Here is a 16529-nt window from a genome sequence, read left to right as displayed (position 1 = left end):
TTTCTCCTCCATTTGCGGTTTTGTACTGAGGTTTGTTGTTTCCGTTGCTTTGTTGCATTTGACATTATGCGCATTAAATGCGCTTGGAATGCTCTGCTTCCTCCGGCTGCCAGGACTCCTCCTTCCTTCCACAAACACAAACTGTCACTGACAATGATAAGCGGGCGAGGAGGAGAGCCGGAAGTGTCGGTAAGGAGGCAGGAGAGCCGGGAGCTAAGAACCAGGAGCCAGAAGAGACAGGAGCCGGGAGCTGGGAGTCGGGAGACTGCAGACAGAGGTAGACAGCTGCCAAAGCGCTTTGTAAATTATGTCGTTGAGGGGCTTCAGCTCGAGTGGGTTTTATGGGGAAAGTAACCAAAACCGGAATAAAAGCACTACCGTATGGCAGGACATAAACATGTGTGTTCGAAAGTTTCCGAGCTTGGGGCACAATGGCTGCTCTGCCTTTAATTAAATATGTACAAACCTGGAGGTTGCCGCGGTGTGAAAGTAATTTGAGTTTAATATTCATGCTAATTTAAATATGAAAACGCAGTTCGCGGATTACAGTGCTTATACGTAATGCTTAGCTTGATTGCTGGTTTTCAGAGCACTTTAGATGGGGGTTTGATATAAATTACATTAGTGGTATGCGGATATGTACGTTTTAAAACGAAAGGCAGTTTCGTCTGTGACATCAGTTCAGTTTCAAAAGGCCATAAAAAATGAGGCAAATAAAACTCTTAGTCTGGTTACTGGTCGTCGGAGTGGTTTCCTCAACGGAACAACTTCAATTCCTAAAGAATTTCCTAGAAGCGGTGCACAAAGAGAGATCTATTTCAACTATTCTTCTTATTCAAAGGAAAGTTCATAAAAATGATTTTCTGCACGGACTTTACCCCATATTCTGGCCAATAATTTGCTTGGACGAAACTAAAAGAGTTGAACTAGTAAACAATTTTAACAAGGACTTCCTGGCACTTGTTTATATGGAATCTGAGGCGGATACATTGCTACTGTCGGCATTGGCTGCCGATTTAAATCATATTAGAGACGCAAGGATTATGATCTGGTTACAGATGAGCCCTTCGGAAAATTTTCTTGATCGTATTGTTTTTCAGGCATCTAAGCAGAAGTTCCTTAATCTCGTGGTAATAGAAAATACATTAAAAACTCGACGATTTTATCCATTTCCCCAGCCAAAAGTTCAAGTTATCGACAAACCTTTCGAGGAAAAAGAAATATATCCCGCTCTTTGGCGCAACTTCATGGGCAAAAATGCAATAGCTGTGCCCGACTTGGTGCCACCACGGAGTTTTAATTCTTTTGATCCAAAAACCGGTCATAGAAGGGAAAGTGGATCTATCTACAATGTCTTCAAAGCCTTTACGCAGAGATACAATATTACCATGCTCCTGAAATGGCCGCTCATCAGAAATACTACCCAAGAGGAAATTATCGGAAAAAGTGTTCGTGGAGAGATAGACTTACCAATAACCGGACAGTTGATTAGCTTTAGACACCCAAACGGAAGTAGGTCTCAGCCTCTTTTAGGAATGACAGCCCTATCCATTGCTGTGCCTTGCGGCCCCGAGTTGCCAATGTTTGATCGGTTCTTTTTGTTCTACGGACTGGCTACACCCATCACCATAACTGGATACTATGTCCTGCTAAACACCATAGAGATCATACTTGGAACTCTGAGCGATCGAATCAAACGCCATCCAAGACGTAAGAAGATCCTGAATCTGGTGCTTAATCTACGGGTATTTAGTTGCATTCTGTCCCTGCCCACTCCACAAGGGAATCGACTTAGATCCGTCAAGGGTCAGCTGACCATGGTGATGAGTATCACAGGCCTAATTCTCTCCTGCATTGTGGCAGCACAAACGAGTACTATTCTCACCATGAAGCCCCAATACCGGCATATCAAGAACTTTCAGGAACTGAGCGACAGTAACATAACCGTGGTATGTAACCACCTTAACTACTTGACCATCAAGCAGCAAATGGACCCCAAGTTTATGGCCAAGTTCATGCAGAACATCTGGATAGTGAACAGCATTGAGCAGATGAAGATGATCTTTGATTTGAATACGAGCTATGCCTACCAGACATTCTCCTACAAAAAGGACCCATTTACACTGCTTCAAATGCACACTACCCGTAAGGCGTTTTGCAGGACCCCGGGCTTAGATTTGGTCAGTGGACTCGCTTATACTGCGGTTCTCGAAAAGAATTCGATCTACGCACTGGCCTTGCAGGACTACACCCTAAAGGCTTTTAGTGCCGGTCTTGTCTATTACTGGGCGGAAGAGTCTATTCGGGATCTTATCTCCACCGTGGGGCGTACACAATTTGAAAAGCTACCCATTGTGATCGGCTATCAATCTCTGAAGCTGCAGGATTATAATGTCTGTTGGAAGATTTTACTAATCGGTGGGGCACTAGCCTTTTGTGTATTCATCGTGGAAGTTGTCGTGGGCTTGATTAATCGTCGAATATGAAAGACGATGGATAGGAAAATATATTATAAAATGTTAAATATTATAAACCATAATCAAATTGCAATTTTAATTTATTTGCTTGCAATGCTTTCTTAACGTTAATAAAAATTTTAATTGTGTGTCCTAATCAAAAAAGCACCGTGTATTCCATTCTGAAATATAAAGTATAAAGGGGGTTGCCCAAAAGCGTATACCTTTCCTATCTATTTTCACTGTGATAAAAGAACAAATGTTGTATTAATAGTAATTCCAATTTAGTGGGAATATGTAACTCTTAATTTGATTACGGGCTGGCAGAGCTTTTTACATGGGTGTCCGATTTGAAATGCATTATTGCAAAGATGCACGGATATGACTTTAAAATGGAAATGCACATTTCCAAGTGATTTTAGTTCACTAGAATTAATCCAGAAGTCATGAGGGAAGCTCAGATAATTATTTTCTTGTTGACAAGTGCTGCAGCAGTGACCCTGAAACAATATGAATTCCTTTAAAGTTTCCTGAAAGCAGGGGAGCAGGAACAAACGATTACTACTCTTCTGATGATGCAAAAGCACGTTCACACAAAGAATCTTCTTCAAGGACTATATCCATAACCCTGGCCCATAATCCATTTCGTTGAAACTCAAAGAATTAAGTTCATTGCTCTGCTCTATATGAGTTCTGAAAAGGATATATTTCTCTCATCATTGGCTGCCAATTTAAAGTTCGAAAGACTTGATAAGCCCTTTGGAAAGTCGAATATTTTCCCTGTTCTATGGCGTAATTATATGGGATAGATCGCTTTGACATTAGACCACTTGGTGGAACCACGAAGTTTCTACTGGACGGATCCCAGAACGAATATAAAACGTCGCACTGGATATATTTACATGCTGATTACAAATTTTGCCGAGCAGCACAATATTACTTTGCAATTGTAAAGTCCTCCAAACGAAGATATGTCGCAAATGGTAATCATCGAAAGGACCCATAAAGGACCCAGATCTACCCATAACTGGGCAGACGATCAACTCGAGACATTTGAGCGGTAGCAGGATTCACTGCTTCCTTGGCATGGCTCAATGGCCATCGTAGTGCCCTGTGGACAGGAAATGTCGGCCTATGAACGGTTCCACGCCGCTCATGCATTTCGTGCTCCAATTATATTTTTCGGTTTTCACATTTTTTTAAGCCTTATAGATTTTCTTCTTAGAACCATTAGCGATCGCATCCGGTGCAATCCAAGGCGTATTCAGCTCCTGCAAACGGTCCTTAGCCTGTGTGTTCTGCGTTGCATTTTAAGCACGTCGCTTCCCAATTCAAATTGACTTAGATCGAGATTAAGGGACAATTCACCATAGTGATGAGTTTTACAGGCCTGATCATATTCTGCATTATGGTAACTTACAGGAACTGCGTGACAATAACATAACCGTGATTTTCAATCACATAAACTTCATGACTATTAAACAACAGATGGATCCTGACATTCTATCGAAGTACCTGGGTTGTTAAAAGCCAGGAACTAATGAATATGATTGTTTCACATATTCTCTAGTCTTGGAACCAAATTCGATTTACGCATTGGCTCTGCAGGATCACACACTTCAGGTGTGGAGTTCAGGTATTATGAATTACTGGATCGATGAAGCAGTTTGGAAAATAATATCGTCAGTCAGGTATTCACGATTTTGAAATTGCCATATTCGAGATTTAGGGTACTAAAGCTCGAAGATTGCAGGGGCTGCTGGCAAACACTTTTTGTGGGTTTTTCGATAGCTACTTTTGTTTTCATTGTGAATGTACTAATGGGCTTTTTCCGAAATATAAATCAGAAAAAATAAAAAAAATAAGTTTTATTAATAAGGTGCAAGTACACATATATAAACCCTTGTTTGGCAAATTGTATTAACATAAGGTGCAACGTTGACTATATTCCTGTCTCAACACTCCATAATTACTTTAATAAATTATTTAAACGTGAGTTCAAGGTAGCTTACATCATGCCGCCTTTCTTGGACTATCTGGGCCCTCATCAATGACAATGAAAACTCAGTCATAAAGGGGCCACAAATGACATATGTGACGATATGCCGGGCATTTATGATGGCAAGGGGCCACCAGACAAGCGGCTATGACACCCAATGCCGACATGTCCGTTGCTCAGATTGAGTGTGAGAATAAAGCATAGAGTCGACACATGGGAACTGGGGTCCCAATGGTCAACCTTGACCTCAAATGAGGACTGTCCCGACTCCTGGAGTCCGACAATTAATTACTGCATAATAAATGCCTATGATACGATTGATGAGCCGGTCGTATCTGACTGCTGGTCAACTGCAATTAGGGATAGAATGGAGCGAAACGGAAAACACACTCGAAAATCAATCGATTGACGTCAGTGAACGAAAATTGGGCCGAAGAAAACAGTGTAAGGTGACACAATCCCACAAAGGATACACACCCGGGGACCACACGGCGTATGCGTCACGTGAATTGCCGGAAGCCCGGAAAGGGGTTTAAGTTCTCAACTTACGCGCTCCTTTATGCCCGACTTAACGTGAAAAAATAAACGAAATCCCGCAGCTAAAGTTACGATTGCGTTCCGTTCCAGTTTATCATTTAATTAAAATTTAAATTGTAACATTTAGCGGAAAATCGGGGAAAGCTGAAGGCGGAAACGGAACTTTTCACATATACGAGTACCCCTTTGACTGTGCCGTCCCCTCCGTTCAGTGTGAATTATTTATATCACATACAATTTGAATTTCTGGTATTTGCATTTGTCAGATTGTTATTTGCTGATTGACAATGTGTGTGCCGCTGAAGGTGTGTGTGTGTTCTTGATTGGACTACGTTCTCCCAAGGGAACGAAGCGAAATGGACGCCTCGCATGTCAATCTTCATTCGGAAAAGTGCTGAAAGACCCTAGTTAAAGGTTATGAATTCATTAGAATAAAAATCGAAATGTTTACATTAAACTTTCTTTGCAAGCGAATTCCGCTGGGCATGGCGTTCAATTTCATCCATGGCTAACTCCCTGGCAATGCGATAATAATTAAACCAACGCTAAATTGCATACGCATGCCATTAGTATTTGTCGGTCAATTTGCTGTCAAAATATGCCAAAGCAGCATAAGTGCCTGGGTCAGGTCACTTAACCGCATTAAAGTCGTCAGCAGAACGCATTCGGTCAAAAGCTCTTCGCCAAACAATGTCTATATAATAGTTTAAACTACATAGAAAGCAAAGCAGTTTGGTGTTTACAGGGATATATCCAGGTTATATAAAATGCTATCACACAGACATATTTACCAATTGCACATTTATCGTAAAGGGAGAAAAATAAATGTTGTAAATAACAATATATCTGCTTTTCATTGATTACATAGAGTCGTAGAGTCCAGAAACAAATGTATTTAATCAACAAACAGATATAATATATTGCATTTGTTCCATTTTAAATTTACCAGAGATTTTTACTGGCTAAAACAGATTTCCCATGCTGTTTTCTATTAGTGTGAAAAACAGCACAGAACGGGCTGGCAAGGATATGGAGAAGGTCCTTCTGGGCTGAGTGTGAAAAGTAAAGAACCCCTGGGCTGCTGCTGTTTCTGCCAACTGCTCTTCTCGCCAGGAAAAAGTTCTGTTTAAGTCAAATATTGGCCTGGCTTAGCCGCCTGCTCCGCCTTATCCGTTTCGTCCTGGCCCAGGGATATTAAGCGAGCAACGGCAGCAGGACAATGCAGATGCAATAAAAAAAAAAAAAATATCGTCGGTGGAGAGGGCAACGGGAGAATGAAGCTGAATGACTTGCAGTCATTTAAGGGCAAGCTTAAAGAGTCAGGCGAGGAGGTATGGTATTCATCAATTATCCAAGCGTAAAATGCATTAAAATTTCCTACGGCGACGGATCAAGATTTTTATTACGCTTTACACTCGAAGACCATTTTTCCGCCAACTGCTTTAAAATCGTAAATTCACAGCTGACAGCTTTTCCAGCCGAAGGAACGGAACGGAACGGGAACGAGTCGGCTTATGTCAGGCCTGGCTAAGTGCATGACAATCACAGATAGTTGGCAGCTGGAGGGGCTTGGGAAGTGTCTTGTTTCGACCCGCTTTCCGGGCTGTTCTATTTGTTCTTGTTGTTGCAACAAAGGACCAAACAAACAAAGAAACAAACATTCAGACAAACAGCAAACAAACCCTTCGACACATTGCAGCCCAAGGAACAAGGGACAGTTTGATGGACAGCCTGTCAACGCGCAGTCGGTTCATATTTTTCTATTGCATATACAAGTCTGACTTTCGGATTAATGGTTTACAACAAATGGAATTCACAGAAAAACTGGTAGACAATTCAGAGCGGAAAACTAAAATTGGTTTTTTCATTTTTCTTTCATTGATTGATGGCTACGGACCATGGTCAAAGAGTTATATTTTCAAATTCGTTCTTTGTCTTGCTTAAATATCTATAGAATTTATGGCCATGGAGTTCGAAGATAAAAAAGTTGAATTATTTTACCAGAATTTAGCTCATGCAAACGTTACTTCCAAAAATAATGGTGTGTCAGACACATTAAACATTTATTCGAAGTGCCAAAAAGGCGCAGCCAACTTGCAAGTCCTGTGTATATGAACGTATATATTGGACAGGATGAGCGGGCGAGTCCTTTTCCGAACTCACTCACAAATGTGCTCAGGTATCCTAAGAAGATACCGAGCATTATTGATCGCCCATCGAGCTGTGACAGTTTGCAAGGTGCATTATCATGCAAATTAATTGCATTGCCCGGCGAAGCGTGCATTAAGATGGCCACTGTCACCGACACCGCATTTCAATTAAATCAACACATTGATTTAATTAAATTTCCGCCGTTTTACGAACTGGCGCTACTCAGTAGTCTATTTTTTACGCCGCTTTCAATGGGTTGCGGTTGTGCTGGGTGCGTAGTGGTTCGATTAAAAATGCCATCGATATGCGCAACTGCATAATTTATGCAAAAGACTCGCCCAGGCACTCTTCATCTTTCAGGGCAAAGCTCTTACAACATGTACATACGTATGTATTTTTTTTTTGCTGAGTTTGGGTAAAGGACGTATCTGTAAAATGGATTTTAATACGGCTTTATCAGCAACTTTAAGCGATGGAAAGTGGAACACTCTGTGAAAGTAATTACCAGCATAGTTTGTCCTACTAATTTAAATCCACTTGTTCCGAAATTACCCTTTAGCACAACAAATGGCTCCATTAGAGGGAACCGCACTCGTACGTGGAGAAACGCCTTTCAGTGGCTCCTCAAGTGTTTTAATTACAAAAAGCGCGACAAACGGCAAACAAGAAGCCACGACGACAGCCTACACATGCAATCCTAAGCCGCTTAATTTATTTACACGAGCTCTAAAACAAGCTTCAGTCGCCTTAGCGGCTTGTGCCACCTAAATTTGGCTTAAACGCTCCGAGCCACATGTTGAGAGCCAAGATGTAGGCCGAGAGTTGCCGCCCCAGGCATGTGGCTCGTGTCAACAATTTATTTTTGTAATTTATGCATGAATAATTAGTCGCCACCATTCCAGGCTGTTGCGATTCACACGGATTTTAGCCGGAAAAGGGGATTTAATTGTACAAATCCAATTTGCTCACATTATGCATCAAAACGCGGGAGCTAAGTCCGTTAAGAATCTTTAAAACCTGTCTGTAGCTAAAAAAGAAAAGATAATCATTACAAATTTATTTACACTCACACGCTCATTAATTAATAACGAATTTAACGTATTTTTATTATTCAATATATTTTGTAGCATAGCATGTAGCGTTTTAAGCATCTGAGCGGCATAAAACTCCCCTGAGAAGTGCACTACATAATCTTGCCACATTCCATGCCAAATATTCAAATCATACGAAATTCCTGCCAAATAATTTCTGAAAAAGAAAACAATAATACGAACACTGCGTTAAATTGTGGATGTAAGCACCTGACTTACGCGCAAACAGCCGTTTGTTCATTATTTATTGAAGCAAAGTTTTTAGAAATTTCTTCCAACTTTGGCACAACTATTTCTCCTGTAAACTTGCCACTTTATTTGTTTGACACGTGCAGCGATGAAATTTTATATTTAGACGGGATGGCAAACTTTTGGCCCACATAATGACTGTTGACAATTGCCAATAAATGCAAAAAAGGGGGGTGGGCCGGGGTCCACACCCGTAAAGGATCCCAACCATATTTTAGGCCTCGCTGAGTGCGATGAGTTTGCCATTTTATTGTATTAACAGCAACAGGCTGTTCAAACACTGGCATGGGGTGTGTACACTCGAAGAAACCGCGCGGTGAATTAAGAAAGGGATGGCCTTAGGGCCAAGTCCATAATCATAATTCTCGCAGTGCAAGACGTGTTTTATTAGCAGAAACAGCAGGACAGCACCAGCGACCAAATGAATTACCTTTCTCGAGTCGCCCCAACAAAGGCAAATGTATTTTGCTTGTATGAAAGGACAGAAACAACTTTCATTATAGCCGTAAATACCAAAACCAGGGGTGGCCCACCGAGGGGATCCTGTCGAAGGGGGGGGGGTGGTGGTGGTGGTGTAAGGGGGTTAGTGTTTGTTTAGCGACTAAGGCGGAATTCATTCATTCATTTCTGGCCGACGCAAATTGATTGTTTACTTAATTTCATCATCGATTTTGTCGCTCGGAAAGTTTTTAATCAACACAAGCCGGAGAGCAGGAGAGCCGGCGCGGTAATTCATTGATCATCATCATCATGCAAATTGGCAAAAATTAATAACAATTATAATTTACAAGCAAAAGGCATTTTGCGGCCAGCTCCTGCGGCCACAGCTGCTCCTGTGACGTGCAAAGTGTAAATTTGCACCCAAACCCCTCTTCTGGTTAATTATTAATTTTAGCTCGGAACAGTAAGTTTTCACTCCGGACAAATCATATGCTGCGTTGGTAATAGAGTAGGCAGAAGTTGAGAATTGTAATTGGAAAGGTTTGCTAATTGGCCTCAGGTATGGTGAGGGACCAGCTGAGGGACCATCTAGTTAGCCGGTTATTAGTTCGAAGGCTTTCGAAATTCGGGGAATGTTAAATAGAAAGCGTCGCTAAAAATCGTGATTAAATGGAATTTCAATTCATTTAAGCTGATTCAGTTACAGCGCTGAGTGCTCCATATTTAATGAAAATTAATGATACAAATTTTAGCCTTTTCAAGAAATATGTAGCATCTTAGTGTAGGTAGGCTGTAGAACAATAAAAAAAGCCAGATAAAATCCGTTGTTTAAATCAAGTCTGGGAGAGTAGTGATATCTTTTTGGTAAAAATATTTTGTTTTAATTTTACTTATCTATATTATATTTCTTTTGGGGTTCTTAAGAGCCGATGAACTTCACTACAACTTAATTAGGAAATTTGATAGATGACAAAATTAATGTAGGGTAAAGTTGATTTTAAGATGAGTAAGACTTTTGATACTACAAACAGAAGTTTCACTCAATGGATTTTTATTCCGGCTGACTGATCTGCAAAAACTCTGTTTATATTTAGCACCTGATTGCTTAATTTTAAATTATACAATACCGTCGAATGATAATAGTTAAAACACCTAAGTTATTGCATTTGACTGACATGTTTTCGATCCGAATCCTTTCTATGCCGAAAGGCGAGGGAACTTTTAAACAATTTGCCCGATTACTGCTCTCAAATTGATTGTGGCTCTCACCTGGTAATGCTAACTGACAGGCAGGATAATTGAGACAGAAAAGCAAGATAAATAAGTAAAAAGAAAGAGCATGTGAAAGCTTTTAAGTGACAATTATGTGGCCGCTTCTGACCTGATGCGAATTGACGTGCACAAAACTTTTGCATTAAATATTGCGGACGAAGCGAAAATTAATATTAATTGTAAGTGTTCCAGTTCGCACGGCCAGTCAAAACAAAAGGCAGGCCAAAATAAATTGAATTTATTACATGGACAAGGATTTTCGGGCTCTAAACTAGAGGGAAATTTAATTTGCCGCTGATTGAATTTAGCACTTTCTTGGAATTCACATAGGAACGAATCGGGCATACTTTATTAATAACCAGGCGCCATGTTCTTCTGGATGATTTTTTATGCATACCAGAAAATTCAAATTGCGTAATAATAATGAGCCCCACTTCTCCAGGGGGAGTAGGGAACTCGGCGAATTTACAGGACGAAATTCAAATTGCAATTTGCCATCTTTTTCCCTCTGTATGCCTTTTCGTTATCTCTCTATCTCTGTTTCTGCGTATTTTCCAGTTGGTCATAAATTCGTGTTCAATATTTAATGAGCTGAATGTTTTTGCGCTCACAGGAAGTGGTGGCAGTGGCACAGAGCGCGGTCTTTAATGCATGCCTTTAAATTGTTTATGGCCCATATGAGTAATGTGCACAACGCATTTGCCAACTGATGTGTGGCGAATGCACTTGCCAGCGGCCAAATCAGCCATAAAACCAGCTCATACCTGTCACGGCCACATTTTTCGCCCGGCTTTTGTCCGAATTTTTGGCCTTCCTCGCTCCCTGTCGCATTAGCCAACTCATTTGCGCTGCATGTCGAGAGCAGCAAGTCACTCAACCGGAGTGCAGAAGGCATTTCTCGTAGACAGGCAGGGCTTTAGCTTGATTTTTGCCCCTTAAGTGTGCTGCAGTTAAAGGTGTTGCTGCCTCCCATTTTGGCGCGTTTAATTTCACTGAGTACACTCTGGAATGCCCCACGTTGGGCGCCAGTATGTACACCAGTAGCATGACTCGCATTGGGCGCCAGTAAGAACTTACGGGTATGCCCCACGTTGGGCCCCTCCAAGGACAGTCTTCATTGGCCTGTGTAGAGGAAATCAATGAAAATACTGCATAACTTCATTTGTGCCCCTGCCCTTTGGAGTGGCATTCAAGTGGCACGTACCGACAACACAGCGGAATCGAACCGAACAGAGCGTACACAAAGCGATTTCTCAATTTAAAGTCATTTTGCGTTTTCCCAGCGAACGTTGGTCGAATACGAGTAACGGGGTAAGTGCTCCCTGTCCTGTACTGCCATACAGCTAGACTGCATCCTCGTTCAGGCAAAGGACCCTTGCTCTATCCCTTGGTGACACATTTTTTACCGTTGCCAGGCAACGCGTTGCATTTTTTACAGGAGTAAGTCGCACTCTGCTCCACACCATCTTGTTTGCTAATCGGCCAACTGCAGCAGGGTTTCCTGCCCTGTGTTAGTTGGTTTCGTTAGATATTCCCGGGAAGTCTCGAATTCCAGCAGTTCCGCTGTGTCGGGCGAAATGGGTTTCGATTGGATTTGACAAACGTATGCAAAGTGAGCAAGATGTAGCAGCAAAGTGCTGTCAAAGTATAAGGGATAGACACTCAGCTGTAATCGTATACCGTCCTCTGATGCTGTACCACTGAAGCTTATCAATGGGAAAATCAAACATCAAACATCGAAAAAAACACATTTACAATGTAACAAAAACGGGCAAGAAAATGATGAGATGCTGAACTGGATATCTTTCCAGTGTATTTATCCAGAAGTTTGTGGTTGACAAAGGAATTATTCGTACAGCACCCGGTTTTGAAATCTAATAGCAGGACTATGCAAATATAAGTTTCACTTTAAAGAGTTTTGCACATATAGAAACTCTACCCGAAAGATTCGTCACTATTTGGACTGCCGCCAACTGCTTTCGAACTCGCTTTCCATTATCTTAAATAGGTTTATTCATTTAATAAACAACACTGAAACCCTATTATCATTTAATTCAGTATTTAACGAAGTCACATTGGCCCTGTTTTGGGGAAAGGGAAAACTTGTTGCTTGGGGGACCATTTTAAGTGAAAACTTTCTGACAAGCTGGCAACATTCAAATCGAATCGATATTCCTGCACTCTTCTCTCGTACATATTAATTAAAGTTTCTTAATGCATTGCCATGGCGAGCGAGTAAAAGTTACAACAAAAATTGAAAACTTTTCTCGCAATTGAGAGTTGTTTAAACATTCATAAGCTTTCCATTTGCCCTTCCCCATGGGGAGTATGGCATGGACCCCCGTGCGGTGGCAACTCGTATAAAAGTAACTCAACTAACGCAACTGGAGCTAAATGGCCCTGTTGCAAAACGGTCAGCAGGCACTTGGCCAGTGCCAAGCCAATTATGAGCCAAGTCAAAAGGCGACAAAGGGGTGGAGATTGCCTGGCAATCAATAGGGCCTTCTTTGGGCGCCCTTCACTGTCAGTTAATGTGCCCAATTGAGTGTCGAAAATTTCGCAACCGAAAGCGTTAAGTGCCAGTCAGCCAACACAATGCAGGGGCATTTTGGTTTTGGCCAACTCAACACCATGCCGGTCGCATTGTTGCAATGGATGCGGTGCGCTTTGGTGCTTTAATTACTCGAGGAGCTCCAGTTCAGGTCCTGGGTCTGGCTCTGGCTCCTTTGTGTATTTGGCCGCCAGAACGCAGGACGCGGAGGACCACGGCAACGTGGCAGCAATTAAAGTAAGTGGCGCCATTCGCCTTTCACGCTGCCTTGGTCATTTCTTTTGGCCGAGAAGTGGTGCGTCCCGCTCAGAAGGCATTAATTTCCGCTGACAAACACCCACATAATAGTTTTCACGTTGGTGAGGTTTTCATAATTGTGCCCACGTGCCCAAAGGCCAAGTTTTTATTATTTATTTTCCAGCTTCTTTAGCATAATTTTGTGTGATCATAAGGACTAGCTTAATTATTTTGTGCAACCTCCACTTTTTTGGTATCTTCTTTTCCAAATGATTTTATGCAATAAAGCCCACACTTTTTTTACGTTGCTGCCTACTACTATGAATTTTAAAATGTTATTAGTAGAGACACATCTTTAAAAAGAGCATAGCTAAGTTCGTTGTGTGGTTTATCTGGCATATTTTTGTGTCAAGAGTCGGAAGCCCTTGTGATTAATGAGCTCAACCTTTTTGCAACGCGGAAAATAGTGTCACAATTTATGGGTTAAAAGCTAAGTAAAGCCAGGGATTTGTTTGCGGAAAACTCATTCTAGTCGTTAGGTAAACAAAACGTGAACAATAAACTCCTGGGGACTGATACCTACCATACCAGAAGACTTAACATAAATCAAATTAACTTTTCAAAACAATATTACTTGTTTCGTATTCCAGTTAATTCTTGCGCATATATATTTAAAATTGTTTTGTCACAGATTACTTTGATGCCACAACTTTTTTGAACTCACTTAATCCAATTAGAGACACTTCATTGGTGATTTCTCTATGTTTATATTTTGTCGAGCTTAAAAAGAAAATATTCAAAGTAAAATCCAAGTCTGTAATTACTCTCAGCAGCACAAACATCCATAGAGACAAATACGTGTAATTCGCCAGAATAATGTTGTGTAATTTCTGAGTTCTGTTGGAAAATTGCCCACCCATGTGGCTTTGCGGTGTGAAAATGCCAACACGGCAAAACAAATTCCGATTTGAGGGGCAACAACAACAACTACAACAACAACAACAACAGTGGTAACTACCAGTGAAAACAATGGAAATGTGAAAATAAATTGAAATGAAATGATTTCTCTGTGGCTTCTGCTTCGACATTGGTCCTTGGTCCCCAGCCGGCTTCAACTGGTCCTTTGGTCCTTTGGTCCTCTGCGTCTCCGTTTGGCACTCTGATCTTTAAAAATTGCTTTGAACTTTTGGCATAAAAAATCGTAGCCACATCAGCCAGGAGCAGAAGCCCCGAGATAAACTTGTTCGCTCAGAGCTGATGGGGAAAGTTCCTTGGCTCGCAAGGGGTTTTCGGGTTCTTCGGGTTGGTTTGGCGTATAGTGGTCCAAGTAGAAAACTTTGCCTTACATGCCATATATGGGATATATGTAAACTGTCGAGGCAGCAGCTGTTGTTGTTGTGTGTGTGTGTGTGTTGGCCATAAATTCAATTTCCAAAATGGGGACAAAGCAGAGTCTCGTGTTGCATGTGTGTGCGAGGTGACTTGATGTCGCGTTTTTGTCACGTGCAACTGCAACAAAACTAATAATCGAAGAAATTTCGTTACCTTAAACGTTGCCAGCGCACACGTGGCGTATGAGCGATTTTCAGTGTAGCACATATTGATTTTCGGTTTGGGGGTATGCTATATGCTTCTATATTTAGGCAGCGGCCAGCTGAACAACCGGTCGTTTGCAGCAGATTAAGCGCTTGACTCTGGTCAAAATGAATTAATTAAACGTGTTATACACGCTTATCCCATATTTGGGCATTAAACTTTGCTGATAGAATGGTTAAATTAAATCAGCACAGAGTTTGCAGAATTAAATTATTGTGGCTGCTGCCAAAGCGGGGACAAGTGGCCAATGGAGAATGGAAAATAGCAAATGGTGAATGGTAAATGGTAAATGGCAAATGGCGAGTGGTCCGGGCTAAGTGGCACAAAAGATGGCAAAATTGCTGCCTGGCACGCATTTGAACTTAGCAAATGGCCGACTGACTCTCCTCTCGACGGGTGTCCTTTCTTGGCTGCTGTTCTGCTGTTCTGGTGTCCTGCTTTTCTGCTCTTCAGACTCCTTTCCCTTTATTATTTGCAAGCTATCTTGGCCATAATTTCGTTTGGCTCAAAAATGTTCAGTCGTTCCCAGCACACTTGAGTCGATGCGGACCAGCAATAGTTTTTCCTGCCCGCAGCATCCATGTTTATTTCTCTCTTGCAGCACGAATGGATAACACAATAAATATATCAACTGAAGTCCAAGGAGAGAAGCTTTAAATATTTACATTTTCGACCAGCAACTGACCAAATAAACTTACATATAACTAACTACCAAATAAACAAATACCTAATCCAACTGAGCGGACCAAAACGCGCATATTCCCTAAGCTGTAAAAAAAAAAATCAATGTGAGACTTGTGCTTGTAAACAAACTGGAGACCAAACAGTATCGATTATATGGTTCTACATAGGAATATTTATATTTAGCCTAACTTTTAAGTGTACATATGACCAGAACGGAATACAAACTTGGTAAAAGCTTTAAACTAGTCAAATAAGAGCGGAAAGAGGCAAAACCAACTCGAATTTGCTGTCAATTCTCGTGTGTACTGTGTAACTGAACGTGTAAACTGTAGACTGTGCTATAAACATATTCAACCTATTTATATTATCCAACCATATACAACACACTAGTGTCGAGAAAAAGCATTTAGATCGGGCAAGTTACAGAGACCGCTTTCAGGTAACTGATAACCAGATAACCAGATGTAACCAAACCGCAACACACCAACAATCCTTTCTGGGAGCTTTCCTTGCTGTGCTTTATGTAGATCTGTCTATCGGTGTTCCTAATGCATTTATGTGATCTGTCTGTGTCCTTGCCTGTGTGTCCAGAGTTCCTAGCACGATATAGCCAACCTGGCCATCCTGCGAGAGTGCATCTCCTTCCGCAAGATGAGCAGCAGCAACTTAGAGCAAATGCCCAGTGGCAGCAGCAACGACAACAGTGATAACAATAATAACCACAACTGCAGCCGTTTAACTAGCATTCGTAACTACAAGTTACCTAATTGGTTTCCACATGTAAGTTTTATTTATCCTTTGATTTTCCCGCTCCTCAGCATCCATTCGGTTTTCGATTCTCACTTTTATTTGCTCGACAATTTTCACACCGCACCTTCCGTTGGCTTTCATTCATGGCAAATCAAATTAAAATGCTCACTCTTTGGCAACATATGCACAATGACATGAAAGCAGTACACGGTCACAAAGTAAGGAACCGAGTCCTTTGTTGTCGCAGGAGGTCGGGAAAAATACCCTGCAATGTGTTACTGGCTTCCTACTGAAACGCAGACTTTGCCCGAAGCAGGAAGCAGCTTTATACAAAATTTATATTTTAATTAAATATTTGCACAACAGTGCAAACAGTCGAATGTGTGCTTACCAGATCCTGTAACATACATACACCTTCTTTTGAAATTGAAAGGGCACACGATCTTGCTGATTTTAATTGCATTCTAATATTTACTAAAAATGTAGGAAAAATCAAACAAATTTCAGCTTAGCAA

General features: G+C 41.3%; 2 protein-coding genes and 1 pseudogene across 9 annotated transcripts in view; all 3 read left to right on the top strand.

Moving 5' to 3' along the window:
• SLO2 (slowpoke 2) overlaps positions 1–16529 on the top strand; it is a 94802-nt gene that overhangs the window by 36554 nt on the left and 41719 nt on the right. Inside the window, exon 1 of one of the 8 annotated variants that reach the window (NM_001273934.1) lies at positions 15256–15703. The exons of 6 other annotated variants lie outside the window; for them this stretch is intronic. Coding sequence is in view for 1 of the 2 variants with exons in the window: in NM_001201971.2 (NP_001188900.1) it covers positions 15916–16044 (129 nt within the window). In the remaining variant the exon portion in view is untranslated. Of the gene's footprint in view, positions 1–15255; positions 16045–16529 lie in introns of those variants that run through there. One more of the 8 variants, NM_001201971.2, reaches the window with a different exon arrangement.
• Positions 334–3315, top strand: Ir47a (Ionotropic receptor 47a). Its single transcript, NM_136736.1, has one exon. The coding sequence runs from the start codon at positions 705–707 to the stop codon at positions 2484–2486; it is 1782 nt and encodes a 593-aa protein (NP_610580.1). The 5' UTR covers positions 334–704; the 3' UTR covers positions 2487–3315.
• Ir47b (Ionotropic receptor 47b) lies at positions 2903–4205 on the top strand (annotated as a pseudogene).

Source organism: Drosophila melanogaster, chromosome 2R (genome assembly GCF_000001215.4).
Source record: "Drosophila melanogaster chromosome 2R".
Lineage (NCBI taxonomy): Eukaryota > Metazoa > Arthropoda > Insecta > Diptera > Drosophilidae > Drosophila > Drosophila melanogaster.
The sequence above is the reverse complement of the archived record's forward strand: the minus strand, read 5'-3'. Positions and strand labels throughout refer to the sequence as shown.